This window comes from Orbicella faveolata, unplaced genomic scaffold (assembly GCF_042242905.1).
Source record: "Orbicella faveolata isolate gen_17 unplaced genomic scaffold, um_ofav_v1 contig_47, whole genome shotgun sequence".
In the NCBI taxonomy this organism is placed as follows: domain Eukaryota; kingdom Metazoa; phylum Cnidaria; class Anthozoa; order Scleractinia; family Merulinidae; genus Orbicella; species Orbicella faveolata.
Genome location: NW_028301577.1, coordinates 1,536,769 through 1,561,185, shown reverse-complemented (window position 1 = coordinate 1,561,185; position 24,417 = coordinate 1,536,769). Strand labels below are relative to the sequence as shown.

General features: G+C 38.0%; 2 protein-coding genes across 3 annotated transcripts; one reads left to right on the top strand and one right to left on the bottom strand.

Annotated features, from left to right (window-relative positions):
* Positions 1–1,280: 1,280 nt before the first annotated feature.
* On the top strand, positions 1,281–10,343 carry LOC110056441 (microtubule-associated protein RP/EB family member 1-like). Its single transcript, XM_020762923.2, has 7 exons — positions 1,281–1,563; positions 1,727–1,765; positions 1,926–2,032; positions 4,411–4,615; positions 6,620–6,816; positions 8,814–8,969; positions 9,515–10,343. Exons 1-7 carry the CDS (start codon positions 1,296–1,298, stop codon positions 9,590–9,592), a joined length of 1,050 nt encoding a protein of 349 aa, XP_020618582.1. The 5' UTR covers positions 1,281–1,295; the 3' UTR covers positions 9,593–10,343.
* Positions 9,662–20,501, bottom strand: LOC110056450 (UDP-glucose 4-epimerase-like). Of its 2 annotated transcripts, none has more exons than XM_020762934.2 (11): positions 20,383–20,501; positions 18,768–18,919; positions 17,724–17,821; positions 16,709–16,822; positions 15,489–15,668; positions 14,870–14,947; positions 13,864–13,966; positions 13,293–13,378; positions 12,851–12,928; positions 12,010–12,124; positions 9,662–11,843 (listed from the first exon to the last, which is right to left on the bottom strand). In XM_020762934.2, exons 2-11 carry the CDS (start codon positions 18,889–18,891, stop codon positions 11,782–11,784), a joined length of 1,038 nt encoding a protein of 345 aa, XP_020618593.2. In that variant the 5' UTR covers positions 18,892–18,919; positions 20,383–20,501; the 3' UTR covers positions 9,662–11,781. The 2 variants fall into 2 exon arrangements, with proteins under 2 accessions (XP_020618593.2, XP_089135677.1); XM_089279551.1 differs by lacking the exon at positions 20,383–20,501 and adding an exon at positions 19,082–19,144.
* Positions 20,502–24,417: the final 3,916 nt, after the last annotated feature.

Below are 24,417 nucleotides of genomic sequence, written 5' to 3'. Positions count from 1 at the left end.
TACTCATTATCATTATCGATAGAATGAGAGGTTCTTACTCCCTTTAACCATTTTACCATCTAAACTGAGTTTGTTGCTTTTGAATGAGTTTGTTGGTCCTGCAGTAGTGAATGTGCAATGTGCATAATATCCACTTATGTCCAGGATTGAACGCAAGTATTGTTTAATTAGTACTTCATATTTAGCAGGGTTATTTGACATTTTCATATTACTTCATATTTGACAGAATTGTGTGTGTTTTGGTGACTTTTTATCAATGAGGACACTTTGTGATGCATATCATAAGGAATTTGAATCTCATTAGCGTTCAACCCTGGACATATCTGATAATATCAGGAGTATGAAATCTAGAAACTGGAAAGTAGCCCATGTTGGAATCAAGTTAATGTATTTGACTCAAATTTTCCCAGACAGGTTGTTATAAGCTTCAATTACTCATTTTACAATAACTGTCTAATTTCTCGCGCGCTGATTGGCTCATTTTTATCGTCAATAAGAGTACGGATGGATGAAGTTTTAATTTATGCAAGCTTTCAAGTTCAACTTTCAGCTGTCAGACTGTCAATTTTTCAACCAATGAGATTTTATGGGCTTTTTTAAGTAGCCAATCAAAAAGCGAGAAAAGCTATTGACAATGTTCACGTCATTTTGAATAAAATTCACTTATCTTTGTTAACGGCAAGTTTACAACATCTTTTCCCCTCATTTATTCTCGGCATTTGACCATTTTGGGGTCTTGTTATTGTAAAAAAACAAATAATTGACGCCAGTTTTTTATGCGTCTGTCCTCTTATTGCTGATAAATTTCGTCATAACATTGTCAAAGTTTACTGCGGAACCACTCGCCTGCGGCTTGTGGTTCCACAGCTACTTTGACAATGTTATGATGCAATTTATCATCAATAAGAGGACAGACGCATAAATAACTGACGTCAATTTGTTAATTATTTTAAAGTCTTTTAAAAAAGGAGCCCCCCAAGCGGGGCGGGGGGGGGGGGGGGTGGAGGTGTCGCCTGTCAATGTAAAACTTGTCACATAATTTGAAAAGATAATTTTCTCTTCCTAAAATCCAGGCAGCGTGACAGCCGAGGGTAGATAAAGGTTATTATTATTTATGTTTTTTTTTATGTAATGTTCCGTGCTTAGCTGCAAAAGCTGTTGGTAACTGAACACCTCAAAATAGCAACACAAAAAAGAAACGTAAAAGGTGCTACTGCATGTCTCCTTTATGTTTTTAAAAAATCGCGTTTTTAAAAGGCCTCAAAAAAATTACGATGCAGTCATGAGACACGTAAATGACGTCAAAGAGACTGCACTGCGTGACGTCTACTAGATGTCGCCCCTTCATGGTCCCCATCATGTATTCTTCATCGAATATCCCACGAGGGGCACTGGGCGCTATCGGTCCTCCCATGCCGAACCAGTTTCGTGGTTCAACCAAAATGGCGGTTAACGTGCATAGCACCAGTTGTACTACAGACAACCTTAGTCGACATGATATGCTACAGTGGATCAACGATAGTCTACAACTAAAGTACACCAAAATTGAACAGTTATGTTCGGGTTAGTAATCGTGTACATTTGAGGCGGTTTCATGTACGGAACTTTTCTTTTCAGCGTTCGATTGAAAGAGCTTGTGTTCGAAAATGATCAAGCTCTTCTTAATTCACGAGGTCATTTATACTCGCAGCCTTAAGCGTCTGAATAGCTTGTGTTTGTTTAATAGGTGCTGCTTATTGTCAGTTTATGGACATGCTTTTCATGGGTAAGTTTAGTAAGCTTGTGTATAAAATTTGAACCTTGAAATCATTAAATGTTCGTTGAGAATTCGTATAGAAAGTTAATATCATGAAATATGGATTACTCATTTTACTAAATTTCGATTTTGATCTTTCTGAAATCGTATTTGTGATGATTCTTCTTAGACTGCGTAAACCTGAGCAAAGTGAAGTTTGCATCGAATCAAGAACATGAATTCATCACTAACTGGAAGATATTGCAAAAGGCATTCAAAGCCGCTGGTGTAGATAAGGTAAGGGTAAATGTTTTCTTGTTACTGATGTTGATTATAGATTTCGATATGGTGTTTATCTCCTCAGAGTTATGGCATCCCCTTGATTCTATTTGAAGTATGTTCTGCTAAGCGGGATGGACAAAGTTGAAGTAAAGCGAAATAATTGGTGCCGTGTGATATTTTCTGAAATGACGTAACGTTACTTTGAAACCGGATTCTGGATGTCTGTTTCATCAAAGAACTCAAGACCTGTAAAGTGTTTATTGGATTAAAGAACGTCTTACACATGAAATAAAAAACGAAATGAAGCTGCAAGTATTGTTTTCAAAGACGTTTTATTCACAATTGAATTCCCTTTGTATCAATAGTAGCTGAAAAATAAGCTTACTCTTTTTTTTAAAGTCTTTTGTGAAGTGTTTGTCTTAGTAAGAGTTCTTTTGATTGGAGGATATGATTGTACAAAGCAAAAATTGTGCAAAGATTGGTTAACAGAAGATCAACTATAGATTGAAGATACAAAATGAAGTATCATTTTGTTTATCATTCTCTTCTTGACCCAATTTTATCGATTTATATTTTGTAAATATATTTATAAATGGCAAAACTGAAAACAAAACAAAACAAAACAAAACAAAACAGAACATTTCATGGTTAAGAAGAAGAAATGTCTACCTCAAATCTTACTTTGTATTGGAATGAATCTCTATTAAGGTTACAGTATACCTTCAGATCGGCAATTTTCTTCAAATTTGGATTTTTGGTTCAAACTAATGGTCGAAGAGTAATCTCTAATTTCTGAAAACAAAATTGAAAAAAACCTTATATTGGCGGAGAAATGGATGTTTTACGTTATGGCCGGAAGTAAAAGTTCCCTCTTGATTGACAGCCCTATAACATGTATGCAATCAACCGAGACTACTTTCGCGGGAATATTACCGATATGGATACCACGAATTGGCTAGCTACTTGGTTAATCAGCATTGTTAATCCAAGCATTTTTCGTATTAGATGTAATTCTATTAAGTTATGAGTAAACATGGACCACGGAAAACTCCGTTTACCAGTTCAAAAGAGTGAAGAATGAATAAAATTACATCAATGAGTGAAGAAGCGAAAGTTGGCCTCGCGGATGAAGCTACGCACGTGTCAAGCGGGCAAAAAGATCGAGTCAAGAGAAGAGAAAGGTTGTGTAAAATTTGGGAACTCGACAGCGATAACAGCGATGTTTACAGTGACTCTTTTGTTGAGTTCGATACCGATGAATTGTCCAACTCATTGAGATCCATTGTAATATTATCCATGCACATTTGCTCTGCCGCGCTTTCTTTTGTTTGTTCTCGTCGCCCAGCTACTCTAACGTTCGTATCCTTTTTCGTCTTCCCCATTTTGCCAAACCAGCTTCAAGAAAAACCCAGCTGCAGAAAAATCATCTCTCCGCCTTGAGTGCATTGCGAAACGCAAGGTTTTTTTGCAGATTCACGCGTAAATTTCACCGCGAGTTAATGGTAATAAATTTTCCAAGCGCTGATTGGCTCAGTGATCTGAGAACCCAGTTGAAGGCATTTGTGGGCGGAGTTTGTTTGCGAAGCAAGATATTTTTCTTAGCACTGTTTTCTCGGATAAATTTTTTCACTTGAAGCAGACACTTTAAAGAGTTACAACTCAAATGGAATTTGTTTGTTTGCCCTCAAATTTGGACAGTAGCTAGATTAACATATAAAAAACAAAAACGTGTCTGCGAATTGTTTATTTCGAAATATTTTTTCTCCGAGAGCGATTTTCGTACGATCACTTCACATTTTTTAAATCCTATTTCGAAAATGTTCTGTAACTTTTTACTACAATTGAATATGGAAAAACGCAGACACTCTTTTTTAGCGCTTTTTGTCCTGAAACCGAGGAAAAAAATAAATTGGCGAAACACAAAATTTGCTTTGACTTGTAGCTTCCAAAAGGTGATTAGGATGCTTGCATTTGGTGACCGTGAAAAAATTGGCAATTCATTTTATCTCAAAATTTTTGGTATGGTTTGATAGCCAGCTCTATAAGCTTTAATTTGATATAGGGGCTTAGGTATCTACAGCTTAAACCGGATGCGCTACATCACTGGACGCGAGACACCCCTGAAGGTATACGGTAACCTTAATGCATGGCTTTTGTAAGTTAAAATGGTAGAGACCTGGGTAATGAAGTTTTCTTTCACAACTACTCCTTAATACATCCTCTGTTTTAATTGAAAGAGAGACCTTGTTTTTTTTAAGAAAGAGCATTAAGCAAATAATCAGTCAGTAAAATAAAGTGATCAGTTACTGCTGGAAATCAATATAATTTACTAACAATGACAATTGATGTTATTTCATTGTTTACAGGTAATAATTTGTTTCCTTACTTTTCAGCAAATTCCAGTTGAAAGGCTGGTCAAAGGAAAATTTCAGGATAACTTTGAGTTCGTTCAGTGGTTCAAAAGGTTTTTTGATGCAAACTATTCAGGTCCTGACCCTGAATATGACCCTGTGAAAGCACGGCATGGTAAAACAGACACCCCGCAAATTGCTTTACCACGAAAAAGCTCAGGACCACCCAGAGCCATGCCAGCAATGGGTGAGTAATTGAAATTGAAATACCTTATATACTCACTCAATAACTTTTTACTAAAAAATAATATATACATTTACATCTCCGGTTTTTAACCACCTCTCCTCAGTGACCAGTTTTCCAAAATACCAAAAGTTTCCCAGTTAAGGTTACTTCAAACATTCGTGGAGCTACTTTTTCCAAATTTTCTTTTTTCCACCCAAATTTAATTTCATTATTCAAGGTAACATTTTGCAACAAATGAAAATAAAATATTAAAACACGTGCAAGTTATTATGAAAAAGAGTTTTTTAAATAAAAGCTGATAAACCTTCAAGGTGTCATAATCCCCAAAAGGCATGGATTTCTCAGCGACCTTTTCGCGGCAAATGGCTTAATCCAGAGATCCTATATCAAATACTTTCAATTTGAGATTTCATATCCGTCAAGAGTGTCTCTTTGTAATCACGCTTCTGCAATTGCTCCTCAGTTTCTTTTTGCTTTGTTACACATCGTTTTTCTCCGTTTTTCCCTTTATTGTTGACCACCGGCCTAAAACGTTTGCGCCTAAAACGTGACTGAAACATTATCGCTTTACTGCGAAGCTCAACTTTCCATACTTTGAACACTAGGGGTTCTGTTATTTCATTGGCTGGTGGCATTTTGAGTTGACATATCCCTCTGAGAAGGGGTGACCTGTTTATAAATCTTTAGACGGCGAAAACTTACACTCGTTTTTCGAGAGAATCCCTCCTCTTTAAAAGAATGAATAGGGTATGTAGAATCGACAGTTTTCCATGAAATTTGGCCAGAACATGCACTGATAGATATGGAACAAAAATGTGTCGGCAAATTCTTTTATTTCATATACTTTTTTTGTGGCGGTCTCTAACGCAACACGTTACACGAATTTTTCGATAGTGGAACTTGACAGATCTATTAAAAGATAACCAACAGAAACGAAAGAAAATGCTGACACTCTTTGAGAGATTGATGCTTTGTGATTAGCACTGCATAGTTATTTTGCATCAACAATCACATTTGATACCTGATTAATTCGCCTGAATTTCAGGCGGTCGTTTTGGCGCTAATGGCCTCCACCCCCTGAAGAAAGCAGTCAGCAAAAAAGAATACAATTTTATTGAATTCTACATTTTATAACCTTTCTATTGATATAGAGTTTGTAGGGGTTTCCTTCAAAACAGCGCGCATACGAATTTTTCTCTGGAGGACACCTGTGAAGGTTTGAAGTAACCTTAAATCACTATATTTGGAACCTCTTGTAAGTGACCACCTCTTGTAAGCAACTGCGACCACTTTTAGAGCTAAAAGTTTGAAATTTTCTTTTGTTTTTAACCTCCCAAAAGTGACCACTTGACAGATAATAGAGTGGAAATTTGATTATAAGGTGTTGTACATAGCATTATCGCATTTCTTCTGGGTAGTGCAAGAAATGGAAATTTCTCTCTGGGAAGAATCAGATTTTTCTCTCAAAATTGACTTTTCACATGAATAGAATATTGCTTCGGCATTGGCGCATGGGGCAAATCTCTGTAGTTACCATATTGTAACAAGGCAAAATTTTGACCTAATATAGTCTAAACTCTTGTAAGCGACCACCTCCTTTAAGGAACCATCTAGGCTTGACATTTTGGGTGTTCGCTTACAGGAGGTTCGACTGTATAGATATATTTCTGACAGTAAAATAAATGTCTATTATCTCCTTGGCATATCTATTAACTTAGTTTTAGAATGAAAAAGTCAACTTGGTTAAAGGAACTCAGTCACGGTGTTTTGTCTTTTTTTTGGCCACATACAAAATATCCTTTAAATGGAAGGAAACCTGAAAATAATAGTTTACTGAGATAGAAAAACATCAAAGAGATAATAATAAATCATAAAGGAACAAGGATGGTCAAGGATAGCGAAGATTGACATGGATTGCAAACGATGAATTTGAAAAATTTAGGCTAAACTTTTCAAAATGTGCAAACCGTGACTGAGCTCCTTTAAATTTCCTTCTGTGCACAGCTAAAAACCCTGCACCTGCAAAAGGAACATATGCATCCAAACCTGCAGCAAGTGGTCCAACCAGGCTTGGTGGCAGAGGTGGAGCACCAGGGCCAGGTAGACCAGCTCAGCAGCCTTCTCGTCCCACGGGAGGAGCTGGTGGGGCCTCTGCTGCTCTGGCAAAGAGTGAGGCTCAAATACAAGAACTTACTAATGAGGTTTGTTGAGTTGTTTGTTTTTCAAATGTTCTAAATCCCTTCATTCTCAATTATTGAGGACCATCTAATTTCTCATATATATGGCAACACTCAGTGAAAGTCAGTGAACAATATTAACCAGGGTAAATGTTTAGGTTGAGGTAAAAAGTTAAGTCTGCATACAAATCAAGTGGCCCGTTGGTCAGAGCTTATCCCTGTTTCTGTAGCATGAAGTGACTAAGAGTGTGTTTTTACTTCCCCCATGATGGGATGCTAGTCCATCACAGGGTTAACCTACAATCATGGACAAATTGTGTTGGAAAATGCCAAAATCATGGAATCATAATCGTAATACCTACAGAATGAGTGTCAACAACCCCATTCCCCCATTCAATGTTGGAAAATGGTAAAATGCAAACTTGTGTTAGATGAAAGTGTTTTGTCAACATTGCTCAGGGGTGGGGAGAGACAAAATGTGTATAGAATGATTTTTTTCCAACCCTTGTGACCAAGGTTGTAGCATTATGTTCGCTTGTATCCATTTATACACCCGAGTGGAGAGAGGCACCATGAGAGTAAGTGTCTTGTCTAAGAACACAATGAAAAGTCCCCAGCCAGGGCTCAGACTGACAGATCTGAAAACGGGTGCACTAACCATGAAACCACCGCCCCTCCCATGGGTAAATGTTTAGGCTGAACAGTAAGAAATATATTGTTCTCCTCAGTAGATGCATGAAACTTAAAATGGATATATTAAAATTCAAAAGATAGGACAAATGGAAAACTGATGAGATAGAAAACTGGAGAAGTGTCATTTTTTGAAAAATTACAACTTATTAAGGGTAAATGGTCATGATGCCCTACAAATTCTCAGAACCAGAAAGGCATTCTGAATGTGGGCACACCTTGATGGTGAGAGGCTTGAAGAAGTGGTTACATTCAATCCCTGGCCAATGATATTTTTCCTTTTTCAACCCAGCAGTATAAAACTACAATTTAGTATCAGCAAATTGTGTGTCCAGCATTACAAATGGCCAGGGGTAACCCAGGATGGTGTAGTGTCCCATTCATCAGGGGTGGGGAGTAGCAATACTCCTAGTCCGGTCCTACTACAGAAACCAAAGATGACTGCCAGCACTGATAGCAGGGCTGGAAACCAAGGCCAGTCATTGGACAATTTGGGGCATGAACAGGGATCCGACTGGTCAAACTCTTGTCTTGCTGGTCAACATCTGTCTGTATTTTCAGTCAAATAAAGTGGTTCTGTGGAACTTCCATGGGTTGGCTTTGTTTTGTGAATAAGTCGTTTGTAAGGTGCTGGTAGTTATTGACATCTGCTAAGAGTGTTTGTTCTAATGACTTATTAAAACTGATGGACAAGCCTCAATCAGAGTCACCGTGACTTATTTGATTAACAATACGTGTAGCAAAACTTACAGGAACTGACCAATGACTGTGGACAAACTTTACACACTCAGGTCTTACAGCCAATACCACACATGGTTTAACTTGCCAATCAGCTTTAATGGACCAGACTAACAAATACTTTTCAGTTTACTCTGAAGATGACTTCCACTCAGTTTGTTGAAACATCAGTCACAGTTCTTTTCAGAACTAGCCTCACCCAAATGATCAAACTTCTGGAGGACAGGGGTGCTCGTTGGAAATTTTGAAAAGAACCCTCTAGAGTTAATAAGATCCTGCCCTGTGGGCATGGCTTGACATTTTATCATTCCTAAGAGGTACCAATTCTAAAACAATACATTATATCCTGTCAAATTTTTTACCTCAATGTCCTTAAATGTACCACAAAAGCTCCTGCTATGGATCTTTTGAGGCTGGACACTCTTAAGAGCTACCAAAACCACTTTTTTAACCCGTAAAAGGTATGATGAGCACCCCCGTTCTTTTCATATGGGAGTGCCCCCTTCCCAGGAACTTAAGTTTAGTTGATGGGTCATATTGACTGACAACTGTATGGGGCTATTATTTTTATTACGTGATTTTATGTTTTATAGCTTACTGCACTGCAGTTGACAGTGGAAGGATTAGAAAAGGAAAGAGATTTTTACTTTGGTAAATTACGAGACATTGAAGTTCAGTGCCAGGAAGAGGAGGATGCTCCTGCTGGCAGTGTTATTGACAAGATCAAAGCAATTCTTTATGCAACTGAGGTGAGTGTAGGTGGCTTGAGTTTTAACTAAATTATACAGTTGAACCTCTCCATACGAACACCTCTCTAATTCAGTTTCCTATGTACCGACAAAATTCTCATACAGTTCCTCTAAAAACAAACCTCTATAATACGGACCCTCTCTAAAATGGACAACAGACATAAGTTATCATAAGTTACAAATTTAGGGGGAGAGCAGGTGGCTAGAGTGTCCCATTTGTCAGGGAATATTGTTTTTTCAGGTTTTAAAATTTTTCTACTTGGTGCACTGTGCATCTGTGTCGTGCAGAACTTGACATTCTCAGCAAAGCTGCTACAACCCCAGAATTACGTAGATTTATCCTTGTTGCCCACTCTTTCATGAGCAAGTGGAAATGGAAAAGTCGACATCTCATTACAGTTCCATTCCCAGAACACTCTAAATCAATCTCCCCTGTAATCCAAATCACTCTGTAATGATCTGGACCAGTAAATGTAGATGTTTTGGAGGACTACTGCTCGTGTATGTGTTAAATCATTAAGCAGACACTATTGTTGTGTTTGCAGGAGGGTTTTGCTCCACCAGAGGAAGTTGGAAATGATGTAGATGAGTTTGGTTATGATGATGAACAGGAAGAGTATTAGTGTAATCTTAGTGTTACTCATGCTTTTGAGTGCGATCAGCTAAATCATTCACTGAACAGACTTAATGGCTTGAGTGAAATTTTTTTTATTGAAATAGTTTCTTTTAATCAAGTGCCAGAACATTAAGAAAACAGTAATTGCTGTCAGGTTTAAAGTGAACTGATCGACTCTTAAGTTTCTATCATTTAGTATTTTTGTATCATAATAAATAACAAGAAAATATGATCTCAGTAACCTGAAGACCAACAATTTTCCTTTGCGAGGACTGAGAAATCAGAATGAATGTTTCTCTTCTTGTCCTATATGGAAATAGCTTGTTCTGTCAAACTAATCTTAAGCTCTTAAAGATCTATACAGCCGCAGGTATACTTCACACCACTCAAGGCCATCAAGAATAGTGAACTCTCAAAGAATAGGCCATGTATATCAATACTCTAACATGGACAAAATTACAAATTTGTTAAGTTTCCTTTGTCTTTCATTGCCCAAGTGGCTTTGATACAAAGAAAGAATACCACCAAATATAGAAGTTTGTCCTGAAAGCCTCAGAGCCATTTTAAATTAATTATTGATATGTTGAACATGGCCTATTCCAAAGCAAGGCAGGAAGGTAGCTCAACTGACCAAGTCTACAACAAAAATATCAGTGAGCAAGTGTCATTTCGATGTTTGGTCAATTTGGTCTTTAAAACATTGAATTGCCTAGAGTTTACGTATAATAGACTTGGAATAAAAGTGTGTGCTAACTACAGTTGGATAGTGATTGCTGTAGTAGTTGTATGGATTATTTTTAATGGCATGAAAATTGCCAACCTCCTAATCCACCCCTCCCCTTAGCTTTTCAGGTGCCAACCCCTCTCCTCACACAATCCACCCCTCAGCCTCCCTCCCATCTTTTTCTGCTCTCATTGATAAGATAGTGACCACCAGGGGCTTCCTGTCACACCCGTCAAATCAGCATTCCACCCTATTCTCCCTGTCAGTGTGTGCCACTCTTTTCAGCAATGTTGTCCAGTGGAACTATGGGATTAGTCACCTACAAAACAAGTGACTGAACTATGACCTGGGCAAGCTCAAGGCCACCTTGTTAATTATATTTATTTATTACAGATTCACTCCACTAAATTACAAATATATAATAAATTAGAGGTGGCCCTGCTCAGGTTATAGTAAGTCTTCAACCCATTTATCTACCTCCCCTGCAGGCTAATTAAAAAGAACTTTGTTTTGGGATCATGAAAAAAGCATAAATTTGTGTGTTGTGCCAGGATAAAAAGCATGTGGAAGAAGCAAGGGCTGATGTTAAGGAGAAAGTAAACTGGCTGTAGAAAATATAATTATTCAAAGCAGAGGAAAAGCACCAATTCAGGTGGATCTCACCTGTTGTTTCACACTGCCAACAATATTTCTTGTGGAGTGAAACAACAGGCAAAAATCTGCATCTTTCCTTTCAACTGAGGTAAAGTGACTGAGGGTCAGAGAGGGCACAATGACTGCAACAACTACAGGTACTGGCTTATCATCTGAATTGACAGTTCAGCCACTGGAATGGCAATTAAACTTGCAATAAGGACAAAAGCTAATAAGCTGATTTCTTATAAAACGTTTCCTTTGAGGCCTGGTCAGCCATGTTAAGGTGGCTGGCAACAGTTCCCCACACTTTTCCAACAGCTATGCATGTACTTTGATGGATCAGTGCTGCAACTGTTTATCAGTAATGCTAGAATAATGATATCAAATAAATGCCCAGACATTGGTGAACTAATAATGGTAATCTTTCTAGCATAAAAGATTCTAGCAGCAACAGTACAACTCATTAAAAGAACCCTTAATTTCACATTTAAGTGCTTATATAACTCCATAACTCAGTGACCCCCATGTATCATCAAATTTTTGGTAAGCTTGATAAGATGCAACATTTTGCGAAGTTTAAAATAATTCTGAGAAGGGGATTCAGAGCCACCTCAAATTTTCAAGCATTTAAGGTGGCTCTGAACCCCCTCAGAATGTAGCATTGATCCATCAAAGTATAAGTAACAGAAAGATCTGGAAAATATTGTTGGCCACCTAAAAAGGGACCTGACATAGGAGGTGAGGTATTTCAACTCTTCTACCATAATGCCCACTATGAATATTAACAGAAACATATAACCCTGTGCTTCTGATATTACTAACTTAAGTTAATTTGCTTATTTGTTTTCTGTATTGAATCCCTGAGGGTTCTGTAACTGCCATCTCCACGCATCTTCACCTAAGTAAGGATTTGAAATAAAGAGTTTGTTACCAGTCAAAGCACATCAAGCCACTGGAAGCAATTTTCTTTATCTTGAAACTTGTTGGCAAGGTAATAACATAAAAATACTAAAGAAATAGGACAAGTCTTCAAGTACCAGCTCTGAATCACAGTCACTACTTACACATTTCCTCCAGTCCTCGAGTTGCTTTCCAGCCAAGTTCTTTCTCAGCAAAGGAAGCATCAGAGTACACTGCACCTACATCACCTTCACGGCGTGGAGCAATCTTGTATGGCACCTACACCATGAACATAACAATAACTAAATTACTTGACTGGGTTTGTGGTTGTAGTCATTTGCACATGACTAATTAAAACTAGAAACTTAAAAACACGAATAAACACTGACGTAAATTATAACCACCCTCTCCATACCCTTTTCTTTCCTACCACAACCTAATGGCTTTGTTTTTAATCAGAACTTCACTCATTTTCCAAATGAGTCAAGTACTTGGGTAACGTTACAGAAGAAAGACTATTTCAACTATCAAAAATTTCAAGTTTTCAGAATTGATGGTTATGTTTATTTCACACAACAAAACAAAATTGCTAAAATCTGCCAACAGCATTAAAAACAGCCCAGTCATTCCCCTCTTCTTTTCAAAATTATCAAATACACATAGCTTTCAGAAAGCTCAGTTACAAAGGCGGGACGTTTTGTAGCAAAATTTGTATATTATATAATAAGTTAAATTATTCTTGAAATTTGATTGGTTCTTACTTAGGTTCAATTGGAGGACAGACGCACAGATGACGTCAATAACATTTGTTTTTGTTTCTTTATTATATTCTGCGTTGCCATGCCCGATCATGTATCTGTTCAGCAATAAATGACAGAAGACATCAAAATGTGGTAAGAACATCAGTGACATGCTCAGCTATCACCTCGTGTGCCATTTTTTTATTACAGAGAGTGGAAATAAATATGCCTCCCATTTCAAGAACAAAACAGTTCAAACACTTACTGGTTTTCCTGATGCCTTTTCAACAGCTTTTACCATTTCAAGTACAGAATATCCTCTTCCTGTACCAAGGTTGTAGATCTGGACAGAGTACACAACTGTATATTATTATTTTTTGCAAACAAACAATTGGACATACACACTGTATTTGCATAACAAAAGATCAAAATGCGTGAAATAAATAATAGGCAGTATAATGTAGGTAGGTTACACTGACATCTTTGCCTGAAGAATTTTCATCCAAAATCAGCACATCCAACAAACACAAAAAACACAACATGACTGTATCATGATGACAAATCTTTTTCACTTGATATCAAAATTCATGACAAAACTATAAGGACATAAGCTTGACTGAATCATTATTGAATAATGATTGTGATTTAGAGCTCTGAATGTGTAGAACAGACTGGTGTAAATAAATATGGCACTTCTGTACATGTACCTGACAACCACAATTTTCATCAAATTTTTTAAGTGCGACAACATGTCCGGCAGCTAAGTCCACCACATGGATATAGTCTCGCACACCTGCAGAGTAAAAAATTTCTTAACCATTTTGCAATGGATTATTTATTAATAAAAACTTAAGCTTCTGTTCAAATAAGGTTTAAATTCAACTGTTTAAATTCCATCAGTATCTGTCAGGTGGAGAGGTACAATAAGATTACCAAATTAATTCATTAATTAATAAATTAAGTGAACAGAAAGTGTTTTATAAATAAGTAAATGTCATACAGGGGAATACAGTTTAAGCTCCAAGGAAAATGATGAATGGTTTGAAAATTGGGTAGTTTGAGAACTAATGATAAAATTTACAATGTTTGACTGAGAGGAAGGAAACAACATTTTGTCTGAGTTGTCATGAGGTTCAAAAAATTGCAGGTTCAAGAAGTCAGGTTTCCACTGAACTTTAAATTTGTTTCTGAATTTAAGTGAAAGAGATAAATACATGAGACTAACATCAGGTAATCCAAATAACTGATAAGAAGTAATGTACATCAGAAAGTAATTACCTGTTCCATCAGAAGTGTTGTAATCATCACCAAACACATTCAGATGAGGTCTTCTGCCCACCGCTACTTGAAGTATATATGGCATTAAATTATTAGGAATACCCTAAAATTCCAAACAGTCAACCCTTAGACAAAATAGTTACACAAAAGTAAACATGATCAGAGTCTGTACATAAACTAAAACACAAACTATTAAATGTACTGTAGGTTACAAAAAATATGTTGATTTGCGATCCATGTACATGAAACTATAGAAATCAGCCATAGCTTGCACACATTCAAGCAAGCTCAACATAATTATGGCTTTCTTTGAGCTGGTCTGGAAGAAAAGGAAACATATAGCCCAACCTAAATAAAGATAATCTGCAAAAGTAAATTTCTTGTCTTACTTGATATTCTCACCTGGGCCTCTTACAGTTACAACCAGACTAGACAAGATGGTCAAGGCAGGAAACTTATTTTTGTAGAGTGAGTCCAGTGTTCAACATGTTGTGATGTGAGACAATTCACAGCTTTGTGGACTGACCCATTCATTTGTGTTTTAATCAACCTGGCCTGGGCAGTTTTTCAAATAGTGCAGCATAGATGTGAATTTTCATTTCAATTATATAACTTTTAGGTGCCATTACCTGTTAAAATTTTCTGTCCACCAGTTTTGATGATTACTTATCGCAAACCCCACAAAAAATTTAAAACAACAAAAAACACTTTATGAAAGGATAATTAAAACTCAAGTCAATCGTGGATTAGAGTTAATCGACTCTCAAACCACCAAACAGGGGTTTCATTGACGTTTTCAGCAGGAGACAGCTGGAGGGAAACTGGTGTTCACAGATGGGCAAAACTATTAGAACTGAATTTCTTTGTAAGATAAACTTTCTGCCAGAAGGGTCAAACCAGCCATGCAAAATTGTTGCTCACAGCAGGTCAATTTGCCTGGTGCCTGGCCCTTAATGAAACCCCTGCCAAACCCTAATAAATATGAAGCAGCTTTTTTTTTTTTTACCTGAGGGTCTTCACCAATTCTGCCTGATTTGTGAGCTCCAACAGGATTAAAGTATCTTAACATCACAACCTTCATATTCTGTTAACAAGGGGGAAGCAAAAATTGTCACCTGAATGTTGACAGAGTTACGAGAACAGCATGAAAAAATATTCTGATTTTAGAAGTATGATGAATACTAATCGCAATAAGGCTACATGGCACTCATTACAAAAATAAAAGACTTTAAAGTTGATATATGATTAACTAGTGAAATGAACAGTACTAATACATGTAGTGTTTAAATCGCATCTGGAAATTCGCCTTGGAAAGAAAAATAAACAATACAAAACAAAGAGAGACCTCTGAACTCGGCGAGTCTTCCATTTTAAAAATTGCATTATCATGAATGAGTACATGTGCATCTGGAAAATAGCACAATTTCATTTATGCATAAACTGTTCCCATAAAGTTACTCTGTAACTCCACTTAGACTGATTAGTCAAATCAAGTAGAAAGCATCAAGAAATGTTATTCAAACACCTTGTCATTGAAGTATCTATGATATGGTAAGGATCATCATGAAGAAATTATTTCAGATAACACACTGCTGTTATTAAAGTGGGTATTAAATAATTTATACCTTTTCTGCTTTGCACAAATCTTGTACTATTTGTTCAATAAAGAACTTTGATCTTCCATAAGGGTTTGTTATACCATTGCCCACTGGGTGATCCTCACTAATAGGGAGGCAGTTTGGCAAGCCATAAACTGTAGCTGAAGAAGAGAAGACAAAATTCCAAACACCATGTTCCTTCATGCACTGCAAAGTAAGGAGAAGATTTATAAACATTAGATACTTAGGACTTTTAAGCCAATTGGTGCTGCACCTCATTGCTGTAAAGATAAATAAACATTTAAGACTCAAGGACATAATTGAAACTATTTGGTTCGGTGTATCCTTGTTGCACATATAACCCATGTCACAATAATTATATCATGTCACATTATCCATCAAGTGCATGCCTTACAAAAAAAAAAATAATCAAGTGCATGATAAGAGCTGGCTACATTAATTTAATTTGGCCTTAGCAGTTTACTCTTACTATTAAACAGTCAGTGAACTCCCTTTTTCTTTTTGTCAATCAGTTCCTTTATTGCTTCTCTCTGTTTTAGCAAAAAACTGGATGTTTTCATTCCTTCACTTTTCCTCTTCACATGTAATCAGCTACTGACAGTAATTCTGATGAACTTTACACGAGGTGACATCTATGTAAAACAATGATATCACTGAGGAAAATGCCATTACGTAGGCCTACTCAACCATGTTATCTAGAGACCTCCATTTTATTTTTCATGAACAGCTCAATAAAGCAGATATCAATAAAAACCTGACCAAAGCAATGCTTTACCTCCAAAATTAGGATAATGACAACCCCCCACCCCACTTCCAGTTTTTTCTGGTGTTTCAGGTATGAGATGGTACTTGTCTAATTACAGTAAAAACTTTAAAAACTCTGTATGCGGGACAATAGGCCCTTTGCAGGATCTGGTCACATGGTACAAAATCACACATGCTGGTGAGCAAGTTCTGCAGTGGGACTTCCAAAACAAAGGCAGGTCCAGGTGGACTGGTACGAGTGGCATTGTTTTGGAAGTCCCACTGCACAACTTGCTCACCAGCATGTGTGATTTTGTACCATGTGACCGGATCGTGCAAAGGGCCTATTTTGATTTCGTCCACTCTTTTCATGTTAAGAAAAATATTAAGTGGCATATGACTGGAAGAAATGACAGCCCCAAAGAAAAGCAATTAACAGCCTTACTGGTAACTATTTTTGTAATAATTGTTGTCCTGCTTACCTGTAGTAAATTAATGGAACCTGTAATATTGTTGTGGTAATACTGCAGTGGCATTGCAACAGACTCCCCAACTGCCTTTAGGGCAGCAAGGTGAACAACTGCATAAAATTCGTGCTAAAAAGGAAACCCAAAAATTTTATCACTATTGATGGTCAAAAGTATGATCTGCAATGTACCATAAAGTTTTTGATCTGATTGTCATTCAATTGCTCCAACTGGCTAACTCTTGTTGAGTCCGAGTAGCTGCAGTGTAATGGGCTTAAACTCATAAAAGTAATCTAAAACTAATACAACCACTGATGTGCAATTATCTGGCACTGCATTAATTTCATAAAATCCCAGGTAAAGTCTGCATACGAGCCAAGTGGCCCATCAGGCCAGAGCTTAACCTGGTTTCTGTAGCATTAAGTGACTAGGAGTATTTATTCCCACCAGGATGGGATGCTAGTCCAACGCAGGGTTACCCCCCAGCATTAAGTTTGCCCATACCCATTTATACACCTGAGCAGAGAGAGGCACTGTGAGATTAACATGTCTTGCCCAAGAACACAACACAATGATACTGACCAGGGCTCAAACCTGGACCGCTCAATCCAGAGACAAGCCCACTAACCATGAGACCACAGCACCACCCAACAGCACCTTTTTGGTGCGCTTCAGCAACATTTCAGACCAGTTTGGTCAAGCCATGGTTCATATTTTGTTGAGACATATTTAAGTCTAAACATCAACTTATTGTGAAACTAATGTCAATAGTCATATATTTTACAGTGAGGACACTCTGGCTGTAAACACTTTCAAGACATTCTTTGTACAATTTTTGTGACTGTGGAATGAGGGCTCTTCATGTAATGCAACAAGATAATTTAGCATTTTTACACTGTCAAAATGCTAATCTTCAACATTATATGACAAGTCTTCATTCTATAAATCCCCAAAAAGCACATAAAAAAAAGTGTTCATGGTTTAAGTGTCCTCACTGTAATAAAAGGGTTAACTATGTAAAGTAGCTTACTTTACTGAAGACATCCTTTAAGGCATCTCTGTCCAATAAATCAACAGAATAATAAACGAGCTTTTTTCCAGTAATCTCCTCCACTCTCTTTAAGCTCTCTATTCAAGATAACAAGTCTAGATTAATCAATATTGCGGTGGTACCCGACAGATCAGTTCAATTTTTTTTTTCAATTGTTCAACTGAATATTGAGGCTGCTGGAAATACAAGGATTAGCAAAATCTAGCTCTATTATATTTCAAACACGTACATGTATGGGTTATTGACCAAGTGTGGGGTCAAGATGGCTGGATATTGGCCAAGTTCTTTTTTGGCGTGTTTATGGACCGAGACGGAGTCAAGGTCCATAAACTCGCAAAAAAAGAACAAGGCCAATATCCAGCCATCTTGACCAAACAAGCTTGGTCAATAAAGGATTTATTATATGGCTTTTGGGGAAATTTTTCTTGCGTGACACAGCGGGTAGTCCCAAGCGGGCAAGATAGCTCCATCTTGTCCATTTGGGTAGCCAATCACAGTGCAGGATTTGATTCACCTTGCCCGCTCATGGAGCTAGCCATATAATAATAATAACTAATGGCCACTCAGTAAAACTGGTAGGCATGTTTAAAACATGAAATGGCACTACGAGTAAGAGTCAGTGTGGGACACGGGTGTCTGTAAGGAAAAACCCTTACTATTATTGAGAGCTCACCACTGTTGAGTCAGTGATAATTTGGTTAACCTGAACACTATCTAGGCCAACCAGGGTACTATTTAGGCTAACTGTAGTGTCGTTTTGCCATTTTGTGTTTTAAACACACCCAAAACTGGCAGCATTTCTTTTTTGATCTCATTTAAGTCAGCAACTTTAAACTTGAGCTTAAAATGTAGTGGTATGTGCACATACTATAAAGTTCATATTTTACCATTTAATACTTTCATCGACCTATATTTCTGCAGCATTGTTACTTTTTGGTGTCAATGGTTAAATTAAATCACTACTTTGGATGTTGTTACTTTTGGAATTTTAAAAATGACAAAAATTAGACAGCAAGGACTGACCAGTAAATGCATTCACAAAGTTGTCAATTATAACAACATCATATCCAGCATTGATGAGCTCCACAACAGTGTGTGATCCAATGTACCCTGCACCACCAGTCACAAGAATGCACTTTTCTATCATTGTTCCTGTTGTCCTGTTGTCTTAAAACCTGCAGTAAGAGGACAGGCAAGAGTGAAACCAGAAAAACAACATAATATTTCCTTTTTCTCTAGCCAGCTGTGTACCCACTCTCTGAACCAAAGCACAGAGCAAGGGGAAGACAAAACATAAGGAAAGAAATAGAAAGTCAGGCATTTCATGGCAGTTTTACCTCACTCCCACTACCTGCCTCTGGGTCTTCAGGAATTTTGAATGTCACATGCATGTCACATGTATATAGATTATTTTCAAACAGTGAAATCGAAAGTTGATCATGTTAATAAGTCCATAGGTAGAGTTGAATCCGGGAAACAAGGGTCATGAGTTAGTCAAATGACCACTTCACCATCAGAGAACTTGCTGCCAATCTTCTGAATGATCTTTTAAGAATCTAATGCACACAATTCTCGAGTCAGTGTTACTCAGGCTAACTGGTGTGCTTTTTAGGCTAACCAGATTGATATTATTATTACTGACTGGAGTGCTATAATTTAAAGCTTTAAAGGTTAATTTAATTCCAGTGCATTAAGAGCTTGGGGCAATTTCTGTATTTTGCTGCACCTTGCACTTCCTGACCACTTACTTCAAGAATAAAACAAAATAAAGAGTCTCTTCCTAACTGCGTTTCCTGGGGAAAGTAACATTGATCCTTCAGCCTCACATAAATAAGCAATTACAAATTGATCAGTGGTCCAAATCTTGTGACTAATATATTTGATTCTTATTGATTACCCAGGGGAGGGGGCACTGCCATATATAGGCTATATAGGTATGTGCCGCTGTGAAGGGTATGGTTTTCAAGCAGTTTACTCTAGGATAGGGTATATAAATCAGAGCGTTTGGGTCTAGAATAGGGTATAATTTTTCACAAAATTGACTAGTTGGTTGAAGATATTATCTAGACTAAGGAAACCAGAAATTGCCACTCAAAAATATCAAAAAATCAAATCGGCAAGTTTAACTTTATGCAAATCAGTCTCAACAGTGTCAATAGATGGGGGCATTTGGGGAGTTTACTCTAGTATAGGGTAGCAAAATTCAGCTGAACCAGCTCTGGTATAGGCTAAGGGTTCCAGTGTCCCAGCGGCACATCCCCACCCAGAAATGCCCAAAGTAACCCTCCTCCCCCCCGGGTAATTAGCTCGATCAAGATAAGGGCTTTTAAATGAGCTTATGTTGCCGGCTGATTGACTTTCTGCTTCCAGTAGTAGAAACCAGTTACCGTATTTTTGTTTACACGTGAAATCTAACGACCGTTTCTTTCTTCGAACAACAAACAACTCAAGCTAAGTAGATCGGACCAGCTTACGTGGCACTCGTGATAAAAGATATAAAACGAAGTAAAACGTTGAACAAACAAAGCTGGTAAGAGCACGAAAATAACTACGATTGCTCGTTCTGGTCCCGCAAGTTGTGTGCTCACGAACAACAGTTGGACCTTCTTAAAATAAAAGCTCAGAACATCCCACTTACTTGTTATTTCATTCGTCTTTGTCGGTCTTCCACAAGGACCGACCCTTGGCGGATATGTTGTCACGGTTTCGGATCTCTGCCTCGCAGCCAGGCCTGCGGTACTTTACAGTGACAGTCACATGCACAGTGAACACAGTACCTTTTATTCAATTTTCACTGCGATTATATAACAAAGAAAAAAAAATCATAAACGATATTACAAAATAATAATAATAATAATAATAATAATAATAATAATAATAATTGTAATAACCACACTTTAATATATATATACCGTAAATAAATGATTTCACTAGCTGACTTTCAACCTTTGTCTATTGGTAAAATCAAATTTTTTCCGCAGCAACCGAGGTTTTACAGTCAGATACATATATGCATATTGTCAAAGTCCATGCTAGTGAAGAGGTCACGATTTGTTTATACGTTGCATGACGCCGCCAGTTTCTGTAGACTCTCAAGTTTCATAGGATATTTAAATCACGTACATTATTCTATTGCAATCGAGTGTTCGTTTCGCCTGGTCGTTTATCGTAAACAAACTCCGTGCGACTAAATCGAGTATTTCCCCTGATGAATAATGTAGTCTTATGGATCTTGCCTTCTGAGTACTTTTCCACCGATCCCAAACAATAAAATTTCCACCGGATAAAGACTGAGCTATCTGTCACGACTGGAACTAAGGCCATCCCCTTTTTTTTTTCGTTTATTGTCGAATGCGTTTTCTGATTTTGGGTCGGTCGGTCGGAAAAGAAAAAGAAAAAAATAAATAAAATTGGAAAAGGAGTCTGGAGCTAGGAGGCCCGGTACCTCAGCATAACATCCGTGGAGCCTGGAAACAACAAGGTGTGGTTACAAAGTCAACATCGCGGCAATGGAGGAAGGAAAGAGTCGACGTCGTTGTTAAAATCAAACGAGAACAGGGAAAAACTAAAAATCTGTAAGGCAAAAAATTGCTTATGTTTCAGATTAAAGTGGCAATTGTTTGAAATAATGTGTCATTGCCTTCATTGCCTTCTACGTAACTTTTTTTTTTTGAAAACGCGAAAATCTGGGTTGGTGGGACGACGCTAAACAGAGAAAAAAAGGGGATGGCCTAATCAACAAATGCAATCAAAATGTAGCTGTTCACGGTTATCATCCCAAAGCCAGGTCGTGTTAATAAACAAGGAAAATTCCCTCAGATGTCGATAAATGCTACTGTCGAAGCGTTAAACATTCGCCAAAATCTAACGCTGAGAGCACATAATAGCGAAGCGTACGGCGACTGAATGGAAAGAAGTCAAAGAAAGATCCATCGGAAAGACGAGCTCACATGGCCTGCTCACAAACTCACATGTTCGCCGCATGTCTTATCACAAGTCTGCATTAAACGGTACCAGTGCCCCTGCAAAAATCAAGCCGGGTGGCCATTTTGGTGTCCTTACAGGAATATGGTTTTTTCGGCCTATAATGCGTCAGTCAATTCCAGCAGTGCTCATCCCCCCCCAACCCCCAACCCCGGGCAAACCCCCGGGCATTAGCATCTTTTTTTAAATAAATGAGCAAATTTCCCGCTGTCTAAATGCCCCGGGGTGGGGACGAAGAAAGAGGGCAAATGCCCCGCCCCCGGGATCGTCGCCTTCCAACACCTCTGCAGTTTTCTTATTAATCAGTGAATAAAACGTTCAACTGTTCAGTATTACAATGCAACGGTAAGACTTCAAGGACAACAGTACGTGTTAGTTGATTCTGATTATATTTATTTCTTTATATTTGTTTTTAACAGTTTGCTAGAGGATAGCTGGGATCGCGGCGGACGTGCCTCCAGCCGCGAGCGATGATTGGTGCCTGTTTTCACAGGCTACTTTTTCTGTGAAGAATTAAGACATTTTAAATGATGATGCATTGCATTTTAAGCTCTCAAGATGTGTCTTGAGGATCGCATTATTTGAATTCGCAAACCTTAAGTATTTTAACTCCAGTTTCATGAATTTAAAAAATGCTAGGCTAGTTTTGAATGCGAAATGCAAAATAGTCGTGTTCATGTCAGTGATTGTTTTGTGATAAACAAAATATAGTTCACCTTGTTGCTAATATTTATATGCTTACAAGTAATGAAGAAATATCTAAAATTGAGAAAACACACCTTTAAAACACCTGCAAGTTTCTCTAGTCCCTGACGGACAAGTCATTGTTCGACAAACGCCTCGTCTTTCCCGATGAACTCATCCATGGCACTTTCGAAAACACGTGTGTCAAGTGCCCGGGGGTCGCCCCGGGGTACGCAAATGCCCAGCCCCGGGGCCGCGATAAAATTGCAGATGCCCCACCCCCGGGACTGACAACGTGAGCAAATGCCCCGCGGTTACCCGGGGGGGGGGGGGAATGGGCACTGCTGGAATTGATTGATGCATAACCGTGCACAGGGCAACCAACTGTGGAAAGCCACTGGTCAAAATTAGGTTTGCATTCCACTTCGTCGAACGCAAAAATGTATGAATATATAAAAGCTTAATCATTTAACAAGCAATTTATTAACTATCTACTAACTACCTAACTAATTAGCTAAATAACAATCTAACTAACTAACTAGCTAAGTAACATCCTTACTAACTGCTGATGTTAGCCCAGGTGGTATAGGGGCGCTCAGGGTCGAAAACCTTATCTTTATAAAGATAAGCCCACCATAAGCCAGTTGCAGCCAAGTTATGCAGCCCAATCTTCCAAGGTCTTCTAAGTTTGTGAACGCTGAGGGTAAGGGGTGGGATAGGCTGTGTACATCTACCCCTTATCGCGAAATTCGGGGAGAGGGACGTCTGCGTAGCGGCGTGGCTAATCGTGTTTTGGATTATTTTGCATAAATTAAAATAAGCGTAAAGTTGGGGCTGACAGGCGTTACACGACGGTCTGCATGGATTCCTCTCTTATTTGCGTGTCGCTTCACAGACTACTAGAGTTCGATACCACTGTAATTTGCCTAGCCTACGTCTTTTAGTCCTTCCGTTTTTCCTCGGGGGTGGGTGCGGCTTCACATAGGCTATAATTTGCCATGTGCTTGTACTTTACTTAGGCTCAATAGACCAACTTCGATATATTAACATCGAAATTGGTCTATTCTATTACAAGATATGTTTTGGCTCTCAAGTATTGGCACAGGTATCCCGAGCTACCTGGGTGCCGTGAACATTATTACATGACATTGCATAACAGCGTAAATATAACGGTTTGTAAGGGAACGCACCGATCGTATGTAATAGTTCGAAATATGAAAAAGAAATTGAATAAAAACAACTTCCTTCTACTATTCTGTGTGTTTCTTTTGTTTCTGCGCCGTTTTGGGAGCCGTTTCAAGGCGATTTCAACGGGTTTCAGCTTCATTAAAAAAATAAGCGGGTGTGGGGAGGGCCGGAGGGGGCGGAAGGAAAGATAATTTTTTCCCTTCCCCTCCCCCTTACTCCACTTTCAGCCTTACTCCGACTCCCTAGGGCACAAGCTAACTTTAACATACCTTGTGTGTTGTTTTTAAGTCAGTATATGGGACTAAAAACACCACAAGTTAGTAGGATACCAAATGGAAAGATTAAGGTACAAACATTAATTAGATAATAAACAAAGAACAGAAGTGGTTTCACACAATCTCTGGAGTGCTCAATACAAATACTTGCAGGGCGAAAACTACACATAGATTTTTAGATTTTTGTTGAATTAAACATGTCATAGAAATATTACATCATGTTGGCAATCATAATTTAGTTACAGTTTGAAGTATCCGTGAAGTGAATGTCCACACTGAAGTGCAATGCATGAGTACAATCTTATGCCAACTGCAGACAGAAACACAGTTTACACTTGATGACTTGTCCTGAGGGGAACAGTGAATTTTGTTTCCCGAGAATCTCAATGTTTCGTGAGACGAAGTGATTTGTTCTATAGCAAAACAAATGGGACTAACCGGTGGAAAACAAATGATCACTTTATTAATAAATGACATGCCACAGCAGTCAACATTTCCGGGGTAACAGTGAACTGTTTCCCATTTGACGTCATAGTTTTCGC

Excerpts from the sequence above, each read along its gene's own strand:
- LOC110056441 (XM_020762923.2), top strand. The coding sequence starts at position 1,296 with ATGACGTCAAAGAGACTGCACTGCGTGACGTCTACTAGATGTCGCCCC. Across the intron at positions 4,616-6,619 it reads CAGAGCCATGCCAGCAATGG|CTAAAAACCCTGCACCTGCA; the intron begins GTGAGTAATTGA and ends TTCTGTGCACAG. Across the intron at positions 8,970-9,514 it reads CAATTCTTTATGCAACTGAG|GAGGGTTTTGCTCCACCAGA; the intron begins GTGAGTGTAGGT and ends TTGTGTTTGCAG.
- LOC110056450 (XM_020762934.2), bottom strand. The coding sequence starts at position 18,891 with ATGATAGAAAAGTGCATTCTTGTGACTGGTGGTGCAGGGTACATTGGA. Across the intron at positions 17,822-18,767 it reads CTTTGTGAATGCATTTACTG|AGAGCTTAAAGAGAGTGGAG; the intron begins GTCAGTCCTTGC and ends TATCTTGAATAG. Across the intron at positions 13,967-14,869 it reads GAATTGGTGAAGACCCTCAG|GGTATTCCTAATAATTTAAT; the intron begins GTAAAAAAAAAA and ends TTGGAATTTTAG.